At 45.1% G+C, this 10,488-nt stretch overlaps 1 protein-coding gene across 1 annotated transcript; it reads right to left on the bottom strand.

The window, feature by feature from the left end:
• Positions 1 to 4,364: 4,364 nt before the first annotated feature.
• On the bottom strand, positions 4,365 to 8,066 carry LOC109754879 (probable ADP-ribosylation factor GTPase-activating protein AGD9). The gene is made up of 7 exons (XM_020313769.4): positions 7,709 to 8,066; positions 7,457 to 7,575; positions 6,308 to 6,767; positions 5,886 to 6,152; positions 5,110 to 5,232; positions 4,883 to 4,984; positions 4,365 to 4,737 (listed from the first exon to the last, which is right to left on the bottom strand). Exons 1-7 carry the CDS (start codon positions 7,775 to 7,777, stop codon positions 4,633 to 4,635), a joined length of 1,245 nt encoding a protein of 414 aa, XP_020169358.1. The 5' UTR covers positions 7,778 to 8,066; the 3' UTR covers positions 4,365 to 4,632.
• Between the last annotated feature and the right edge of the window lie 2,422 nt (positions 8,067 to 10,488).

The raw sequence follows: 10,488 nt of genomic DNA, 5'->3' as shown, positions 1-10,488 counted from the left end.
ACAAATTTCATGTTTCTGAAGGATAAGAGTAAAATTGTTTAACCTTACAGCAGCATTTACAGTTAGCCAAGTTTAAAAGTCATGTGAAAGGTGTATTCCATTCTGATAAGTGTGGAGTTGGGACCCTAATCCAATTATATATTTCCTGGTGGCGATCGGGCGGTGGCGTACGCGAGCGAGGGTGAGGCTTTTTTGGGACCTGTGGCAGGGCAGTGCCATAGGCTTCTGCCAACTCCCTCCCGGGCACGGGCACATAAATAAAGATTGCATTGCAATTGCATATGAAGAAAGCGGTTACAATGTTTCTAGTATATATATAAAGAGAGCAACTTTTGCATTGCAATTGCATTTTGCGTCCTTCGTTGGAGTTGCTCTTAAAACACCGGGCGACAAACAAACAAACTTAGCCCTATATTATTCCCGCCTTCCTTCAATTTCCAAAAAACCAAGCATCCGATTGGACACGGCCGTAATGTGCAACCAATTATACTTACACACCAGTGTCAACCGGATGCATCTGCCGTTTGCTTAAACTAACAAGACCCAAACGACACACAAGAGGATTTTGTTTGTGCACAATTCTTGCTCAATAATCAGCCTACAATACATTGCCATCAGCCACTCCGACGCTTCCAGCCCCAAACATTTACGTACCAATCACACAAGTTGCCTCCAGCATTGAAACCAAAAAAGTACTGCTGTATCAGCCAACATTGAGATCCAAAAAGTATCATAAAAAAGTGCAGAGGAAATTCAATTAAAATGTTTATAGACCTAAATTATATTGCCAGTCTTGCGTGGAGTCCATGTCATCATGCATGACCCGAGTTTTACGGAAGGAATCATGCATGCCCTTGTTCATCCTACTCCGTACCCATGGCGATGCTTTGACAAAGCTCAGCCGCAAAATCCATGTCAGCTTTCTCATACTCTGCTTTCTTTTTTGACAGAGTACAAATTCATCGATGCCTTTTTTCTGGTTTGTTTCACAAAACAACCATGTATTCCACCGTTTTGAGTTACTTTGCCTATTAATCCCTCCGGAAGAAATATAAAAGCGTTTAAATCTCTACTTAGCAATCTAAATGCTTATATGCTTTACAGAGGGAGTATATCTGTTCTAAATCAAATTAAATTTACAAAGGGAAATGTTTGTGTGCGGCGCACCGGCGAAACGCTCGGGCAGGTCGTTCATGCGTTGTACGATAGAAATGCCTCTGGCCACTCGTTTTGTGGGTCCTGGCACAGTCCAACGCCCTCCCATCCTTATCCCCCCTCCTGCATCTTTCTTTCTCCTTTTCTTTTCAATTGCCAACCATGGGAGCAGCAACCCCGACCTTGCTCATCTCCTTCCACTGGTAGAGAATAGGCCTTTAGTCCTGGTTCGCAAAGGCCATTAATCCCGGCTGTGCAACCGGGACTAAATATGCGCGACTAAAGGCCCCCCCCCCCTTTAGTCGCGCCTCTTACGAACCGCGACTAAAGGCCCGTCCACGTGGGCGCCAGGAGTCCGTCGGGGCGGAGGACCTTTAGTCCCGGTTCTCGTGGCTAACCGGGACTAAAGGCCTCCTCCGCAGGTTTAGGGTTTTAGCCCCTAAACCTGGTTTTTTTGCGAATTTTTTTAATTTTTTTTATTTTCAAATTTCTGAATTATTTTAACCTCTAATCTCTAATCACCACCCCTCATCACTGCTCAATTTATCCTCTAATCTCTAATCACCCCTCATCATTCCAAATCATCTAACTTCCCGGACGGTCACCCATCCTCTCACTACTCCAGCCTGAGCACGCTTAACTTCCGGGTTCTATTCTCCCTCGTTTGCAAGTCTGCACTTGTTGTTTTCCTGACAATAGTAGGATGTCAATTCTATTAACCCTCACGAATTTAGCTTGAGCATGAAGTGACACATTTCACTGTTTGAGTTTGAAACTATTGTTTTAAAAAACAATAATTATTTAGTAACACTAATATTTCTGGAATAATTAGTTTGACCATTGTTTGACCATAGTTTGACCAGATTTGACCAAAATTTAAAAAAAAACTGAAATAATTATTTAGTAACACTAATATTCTAGAATAATTAGTTTGACCATTGTTTGACCACAGTTTGACCACAATTTGAAATTTTTTGAATTTTTTTGCCTCTCCAGATCTTAAAAGCCCCGTATCTTTTTTTCTGTTAGGTTTTTGAGGATTTTGAAAATGTTTAACGGGGTTGCCCCAGTTAAATTCGGATGTAACTTTTCGAGTAGATGATTTTTCATATGCAAAAGTTATGCCCATTTTAAGAAATTCCAGAGAGATTTTGCAAATAAAGTCGAAATTCATATTTGTTAATTTTCCCAACAACTAGACCACATATCACATGAGAAACTTATTTTATTTTATTTTTTTGACATTTCCATCATTTTTTTTGGTTTTTCTAAAACTGAAAAGGCGGTCCAAGGGGGGGTAGAGTTTGATGGGCCCTTTAGTATCGGTTGGTGGCACCAACCGGGACTAAAGGACTGACCTTTAGTCCCGGTTGGTCTGGCCAACCGCGACTAAAGGCCTTCGGGCCAGCCTGAGGACCTTTAGTCCCGGTTGGCGAGGCCAACCGGGACTAAAGCCCCTCGCGTCCGCCAGCTGTCGACCGAGCGCGCTGGGCCCAGATAGTTGGTCGCGGGTCTCCTCCCGAACCGCGACTAAAGAACCCTTTTGTCGCGGTTCGATTATTTTGGGGACTAATGGGGGCGTATGGAAGCCTCTTTTTCTACTAGTGTTCCTCTCTCTACTCCTCCCTCCCCTACCCCCGAGCTACAGAGGGCTATTGAGAGCGTGCGGTCGACACCTTTTAGAGAGCTGCTTTAAAGGGGGGAGTTGCGCAGCTAGGATGCACTTGTCACCATGGGTCGCCCAGGTGAGCGCGCGTCGTCCTCGAATGCTGCGACCGCACCTGCTGCTGCCCACTTTCTCTAGGTAGGGGATGGCGGGCGGGGGCCGGATGTTGCAAGCAGCGGAGCCCTGTGTTTTTGGGGAGGCGATGACCGGCTACAAGCGGCGCGGCCACCCCCAACCACCAATGCGATTTTGCCGGCGGACATGCTGCTACCCCGGTTGGGCGGACCTGCAACCGTAGTTCAACAGAGCTACAACCGTAGGCCGGTGTAGTTGCAACCAATGCTGGAACCGGCGACAGCCGTGTTGCGACGGCCACGGCAGCGATCCATAATTGCTGGAACCAGCAAATTTTCTTGCTGGAAGCAACTTTTTTTTTTTTGCTACGACCCCAGTGACGATGATTCATTGTTTTGCTGGAACCCTTTCTTTGTTGCAAGCATATATTTTTTTTGTTATCAGCGTCTTGGATTTTTGCTGGAACAAACATTCATTATTTTTGTTATCAGCGTCTTGGATTTTTGCTGGAACGAACATTCATTATTTTTGTTACCAGCGTCTTGGATTATTGCTGGAACAAACATTCATTATTTTTGTTACCAGCGTCTTGGATTCTTGCTGGAACCAGTGTATTTTTCTGCTACAACTGTTCTTCGGTCTTGCTGGAAGCAACAAACCCTTTTTTGTTTGCGATTTTGCCGGTGGTGAGCATCGATGGCGAACTACAGGGGCCATCGCCACCGGAGCTGCAACCGCAGGCCACAGCTGTTGCATGCGTGGAGTGAGCAACAAGTGCAGGCGGTTTAATGCGCCTATTAGTCGCCATTTACAAATACTGTACATTGTTTAACATTTTGTTGAGACGGTGCCTGTTTGCATGAGGTGATCAAGACGGTGCAGAAGAGCGTCAAATTTTTGCTAGGACAACAAACCTACAAACCCACCCTTGGCAGTGGATGTTACAGCTCGATCGCGGGCTTGTGGCGCAACGGTGGACCGACAAGGATCTGAATACATGAAGGCGCTGAAGAGAGCAACGGCTAGCTCATCGACGGCGTCGGTCGGTCGTCTACTCCTCCACGCTCAACGGCCGCTACACCTTATAGCCACAGCCCACACGTCATACACCCTCTCCAGGGGAAGGGTCCATTTCTTCTTCTTCGGCAAGCCTTGATCCTTGTCCGCCTCTGCTTCAGTCTGTGGCGTGACTGAAGCGCAGGGGGCGTGACACATTTAAAACCAAATATCTCTTGTAGTAGAAACATACTCTATTCAATAACTAATTTAATAAAGTAGCATTGATTTGATATTGTCAAGTTTGTAAACTTTTCTATAAATCTGACCAAAGTTTAAAAGCTTGCCTTAAGACGACAATACTATTCATATGCAAATGTATAGACATCTACTTTTACTTTAATGATTGATTGTGGAGAACATGACTAGCACAGCACAGCCACGAAAAGAAAAGAAAAGAAAAAACAAACTATTTAGCATCAAGCAATAGCATCGCACTAAAAAATCACGGCAAATCAAACTGTAACAAGTACAATATCGCCTATTGTCAACAAATGAATAATAACAATATTTTCTTTTATAGCAAGATTTTGATAAATGCATGCGAATGATACACATTCATGATAATAGTAACAACCCTCTAATATTCTCTACATAGCTGTGCAATAAATGCTCAAGTCACTCCGAGAGCACTACTTCTGCGTGCAGAGAAATGCCCACAATTTCAGCCAATCAACACCTCACAGAATTCTGTCGAGGTCGGTGATAAAATTTGAGGCAAAAGATGTCAGCTTCTTTCCGGTTTCTCCGGCCATGTTCTTGAGAGATGATAAATCCTGGGAAGCCTACAGAAAGATTCACACCAAATTAGAGATGTACGTCAGTTTGTGCAGGTTTGGTTTAATTATATGATTTTCACAAGTATACCAGATTGGAAAGCAGGAGCTAAATATGCAAGGAATGGAAAACTATGGTGGAAAATAGGATTACCTGGAAAGATATTCTGTTGATGAGATCTGCAGCACTTGCGTCCAGATCAGAATCATTTGTATCACGGCCAAACAGATCAGCGCTTGAAATGGATGATGAACCCTGTAGTAATGCAAACAACATTAAACATAAGAAGAAATGGTGGTGGATATTTCAAAACGAATATACTAGAACATGTATGACATGTCATGATTCTGGGGTAGCTTAAATTGAGATCAAGTACACACCGAAAACTTTTGAAGAGATAACTGAGCCTCCTTTTGTTCTCTGTCTGTGTTACCAAAATACTGTGATGATGAAATTGCTTTCGCGTTCGAAAATTTCTTCCTTGCTTCATCAGTTTCCTCTATCTGCAAGGTATTGTACCACTCAGGATCAGAATGGATAGTAGTAGAACTAGATCCTAAAGGAAACCTACTTACAATAATGATTGCTAATGTTAAGAACATGAAGTGTCAAAATATAAAAGTCACGGGAAAACCATGGCCTCTGTGTTTGCTTTTGACATATCTTGCTTTATCCATATGCAGTTGCCACAGGGAAAAGTCTAAATTATCGAGCAGCAGCTTTGAATAGAAACAAAAGACGCTACTTATTGCGTGTTAAAGAAGCAGCCAGAATAAATAAAAAAGTTTGCACTTAGATGTTGGACAAGCTATGTGCAAGCGCATGAATATTGTCAAGCATGTGTGAAACGAATACAGATCATTTGGTGAAATAATACAAAGACCATTTGTGAAACATAGGACATGCTAGCATATGTTTGCAGACTGCAGAGTACCCTGAACCTAACAAGAGATTCCATAACTTCAAAAAACAACAGAACAGACAACAAAATAATTCAGAGGAAAAAAAGTGTCCTACTGAAAGCACATAAGAAACATACAGATGCATACAACCCAAAATAAGGGAAGCTATAAGAACCACGGCAATCTAGTGCAACACTGCATGCTTTAATTGATTATTCTTACTATCGTAATACTAGCATCAACCCAGCTTTTACCTGAGTCTTTGAGGCAGCTGTGCCGGCTTTCCTTTGGAAGCCATTATCCATTCCATACTCATGAAAGAAGTCTGAGGTTTTTGGTGCTGCTACATGGCCAGTTTTGTTGCCTCCTCCAGTTTTTGACTCTGTTGATGGCTCATTCTCCACATACTGAAAACGCGAATGTGAGGATGGGCCACTTTTTGCAGCTGAAGTAGTAGTCGTCATTGTTGGTAAAGCAGGTTTTGGCTCTTCAGGTTTCTGATCATACAGGCTTTCATTTGACTGCCGTACAAAGTGAAAAGATTGGCAAAAGTCAGTCCTTGGTTCGCAGAACAGATACAAGAGTGGCAGTACGCTATTTTTAGAACTTCAGACCCACAGACATGCATATATCTAAATTTAGAAACAAGAATAGCTCGCTTGATTTGGATTATTACCTTCGTAGTTAGCTTTTTTACACCAAGGCCTCCAGTCTTGGCGCCAAGCTTCTTTGCACCAAGGGGCTTCTTTACAGAACTGACATAAGTGGGGTGTGTAGGGGCTTTTGGAGCCTGGGCAGGCTCTTTTGGCGGATTGGCGACAAGAGGTTCATGCTTCCCGTTGGTAGTCTCTTCTGGTGCATCAGCAAGCTTGAAATCAGGGAAGTCGTCGGTCGGATTCGGTGGCTGAGACGCTGCAACAGGGGATGATGGCAAGACGTTGACGGTGGAGCTCTTAGCAACTTCCTTTTGCAGTATCTGCCTGTACAATTCAGCAGCCCTGGATGTGTACTTTGAATCGACTTTGCCACTCCCCTCTGTCCACCCGTGCTGTTTAAAGAAAGCATGTGCACGATTGTTGCCTCCAAAAGCCATCATCTTTAGCTGATCCGGAGTCCATGAGTCCAGGTTCGTTGACCTACAAAATATTATGTACAGTTTGTGTAAGAGGGACAGGAAATCACATGAAACTGGTGGCAGGGACAAATGGCAAATAGCAGAAATCAGTTGTCCTGGAACTTGGTAACCGCCAGAACAAAGTTTACTAACTCTTAGCACAGCAAATTGACAAAAAGATAGACAACAAAATGAGTAATGCATCAGCAGGTGGCGGTGGTGCATGCAAAGAGCAACGCATACGCACAAACGACAAACTTGGCATTGCTTTTACTCTGAAAAGTAGAGAAATTCCACATTGTTGATTGGCTTACAAATGCACGGTATGGATATGTTATTAGGAGGGAGACCAATGTGCCAGTTGTGGACTATAGAGGTTTGAAGTCCCTCATTGTTCTACAGCCTTAGTTTCCCGGCAAACGAGATGGGCATCGGTGTTTGGCACTCTGCCGCCGAGGGCTCAAAGGCCCATCCCAGGTTTAATCCATTGATATGTCAGATGGCTGGATGTCGGGCACTGGGATTGGATCGCACAAATGCATCAAAGAGATTAGTTTTAGGTCGATCGAGTGATGTAGTAGCAGGGAGGATGCATGCTTGTTGGTGAATGAATCGAATCGAATCGAGCATAACTGGAATGAATTGATTGCGGCGCGGTGTGCCGATGAGATCCAATAGCAGCAAGGAGGATCTGGAGGAAGTTGTAGGTACCTGACGAATGTGATGTGCACGCCGAGGCTGCGGTGGAAGGCGGAGCAGTCGAGGCAGAGGAAGATGCCGTAGGTGACGGAGGCCCAGGTGGGGTTCTTGGCGTTGCAGTCGAAGCACATCTGCCATTCATTCATAGAAAGCACACATGGATCAGATCTGTTCCGTGGCGGCTGGCAGATCTGGCCGAGCTAACCGGTAGGTAGGTAGGTAGGCGGGTGGGAGGAAGAGGAGGAAGGGGAAGAAGAGGCATACCTTGTTCTCGGGCTTGGCCTTGAGGCGGCGGAAGACGGCGGTCTTGTCGGTGAAGGCGTCGAACGCCATGGCTCCGGCGGCAAGGGAAGGGAGATCTGGCTGCTGGTAGGGGTGGAGGTTGAGTTAGGCAAGTGGGGGGCGAGGAGGAGAGCGCGTGAGTTGAGGAGTATATACGAAGAGGGGGGCGGGGGCTTGACGGCGAGGTGAAGGAAGGAAGAAGCCGCGGTTGTGGTTGGTGCTCCTCTCCTCTCCTCTCTGTCGGTCGGCGGCCAGTTGAGGTTGAGGTCGGAGGGGTGTCGCGCACAGTCAAATCTTCAAATCTGCCCGACTCCGCTAGCGGTCTACGCGTCGGAGGGAGGAAGCTTCCGCTCCACCTTGCTGCTCGCTCATGTTAGGCTTGGTAACGAGAGTAATTTTCGCCCACGTTTTAGGCTCCACGTTTCCTTCCTTCCTCGTTTATTACTTACTCCCTCCGTCCCATAATGTAAGACATTTTTTGCCACTAATGTAGTGTTAAAAAAAGCCTTACATTATGAGACAGAGGGAGTACTTTTTTTAGTGAAGTAGTAACCCATCTTCCTTTTCTTGCCTATCGGTACAATTTTTTTTTAGACATGGAATCTCATATTCAGGTCCAAACAATAGCAATGAATGTCTCTTCTTTTCTTCTACTTTTCATCCTCATCATACGCTGGCGACGGTTTGGAAGTTTTTTTTTCTTTCACCACATGCCCCTCATCGGTCGTCGCCGGGGGCCTCCACCTCTTGAATTCATGTCGATGAGCTCACTTGCGTTATTCTTTTTTTGAAATTGTCGCCGGGGGGCAAAGGCTCCCCACCTGAATATATTTCAAAAGCACCACGGTTTCGGAGTTTACAAGTTTCGGGAAGAGAGGAACTTCCGCCACAGACCGGCATATCCTCTTAGGGTCTCATTTTTTAGACAGTAAGATCAAATAATCAAGTCATTAAGGATGGCAGTAATAGAGGAGTTTACATCGTCATCTCGATTCTGAAAACCTTTCTTGTTTCTAGCATCCCAGATCTTCCACAGGACGATGAGCAGCATGAAGGGGCGAACGGAGGTTGGCAAGGCGTGGGGTAGCGGGGGGAGAAGAAATCTGCCAAGGGCGTGGAGCGCGGTCGAATACCAGTTGCAAGCCAAATCCCACGAGGCGCCGGACATGAGAAGAACATATGGTCACGGTCCTTCATAGCACGGCTACACCTAGGGCACACATCCAAGTCAAGAATGGACATCTTGCGCAGATTCTTCCTAGTGTTCAGCCGATCAAGGTAAAACAACCTACCAAATATCATAACCTTTTTGGAACTCGTGAGTCCCAGATCATGGTAAGTATGGGGTCCGCGAGTTGAGAAGAAAGAGCTATGTACGCACCCCAGCGAAGAATCCATTCAGCAGTCGTCGATCGTTCAGTACCTGAGAGAGAGAGAGAGAGAGAGAGAGAGAGAGAGAGAGAGAGAGAGTAACAACCTGGAACAAAGAGTTTAGAGAGGCAAGCTCTGCAACCGCGGTAGAGGTTAGACGATTAGGAAGAGCAAGTTAGATCCCATCATGTATAATAGTGGCTAGCATGGATTTTGGGTTGTGGTGTGGGGAAGAAAGAGTGGCAGATACTAGAGCTAGTGGTTCCGGCTTTAGCCAATGATCTAAGCAAAAGAAGGTGCACTAGTAGAAAAAGGGCCATTTGTCCCGGTTCGTAAGGGCCATTTGTCCCGGTTGTTGAACCGGGACTAAAGGGTCCCAGTTCTTACACGAACCGCGATACATGAGCCTCCACGTGGCCGGTGCGGCGAGCCCAGGCAGGAGGGCCTTTGGTCCAGGTTGGTGGCACCAACCGGGACCAATAGGCGTCCACGCGTCAGCAGCTGGCAGGAGCTAAGGTTTTTGTTGTTTTTTGAAAGGGGTGGTTTAGGGGTTTTGGGGGTTAATTTAGGTGTTCCATATATTGTGTTAGCTAGCTAATTAATAGAGAAAAGTGTCCTCTCTTATCTCCGTGCTTGGTCGACGCTACGTACTATACGTATAGAGATGACTCGAGACACTAGCTAGTAAGCAAATGAAGGAAACAGAAGATCGTTATGAACATATGCATACAGAGAGAAGTGATATCGACCTCTCCTTCTCCGAGAGATTGGTCGAGCAACAAGTTTTCGTATATCTATCCGACGCTACTAGCTACATATATACAATATAAGATCTCTTACAATATAATCTCCTAATTATATATGAACTCAGGGTCCACATGGTATTCTCCGTCTTTATCGATCACGTGGTCAAGAAAGAATGCTGCCAATTCCTCTTGAATTGCTCGCATATGATCTGGTGGTAGGAGTTCATCCCGCATCCGAAATATCTAATTTGAAGAAGGGGGTCAATATGTATATATGAATAAATGAAACTCAACACAAATGATGGTAATAAAATAAAATTATGAATATTATTATTTACGCACTTCATATTGTTTGTCAGAGTAGCCCCGCTCACAGGTCGTGTGGCGGATGGACTCGCAAACGTAGTATCCACAGTAATTATTCCCGGCTTCCTGCCACAACCACTTTACAAGAAATAGAGGTCAATCAAACTGATAAGCAAGCATGCTAAATGGTATTGATGAAACTAGCGCGCACTTGAATCACTAGGAGATGCGCGGAACATGCTAGTAGTACTTACTTTCGGGTGTTTAAATTGCAGCTTCTTCGGCAGTCCCGGAGCTTTTGAGGTGAATTTTGTCCAAACCCTGCCAGACAAAGAAAAC

This window comes from Aegilops tauschii, chromosome 5 (genome assembly GCF_002575655.3).
Source record: "Aegilops tauschii subsp. strangulata cultivar AL8/78 chromosome 5, Aet v6.0, whole genome shotgun sequence".
Lineage (NCBI taxonomy): Eukaryota > Viridiplantae > Streptophyta > Magnoliopsida > Poales > Poaceae > Aegilops > Aegilops tauschii.
Note: the sequence above shows the minus strand (reverse complement) of the source record. Positions and strands in the feature narration are given on the sequence as shown.

Bases quoted from the DNA above. Each gene is read 5' to 3' on its own strand.
- LOC109754879 (XM_020313769.4), bottom strand. From the start codon at position 7,777: ATGGCGTTCGACGCCTTCACCGACAAGACCGCCGTCTTCCGCCGCCTC. The intron at 7,576-7,708 runs GTATGCCTCTTC...AATGAATGGCAG, and splicing joins AGGCCAAGCCCGAGAACAAG to ATGTGCTTCGACTGCAACGC. The intron at 4,738-4,882 runs GTAATCCTATTT...ATCTTTCTGTAG, and splicing joins TCAACAGAATATCTTTCCAG to GCTTCCCAGGATTTATCATC.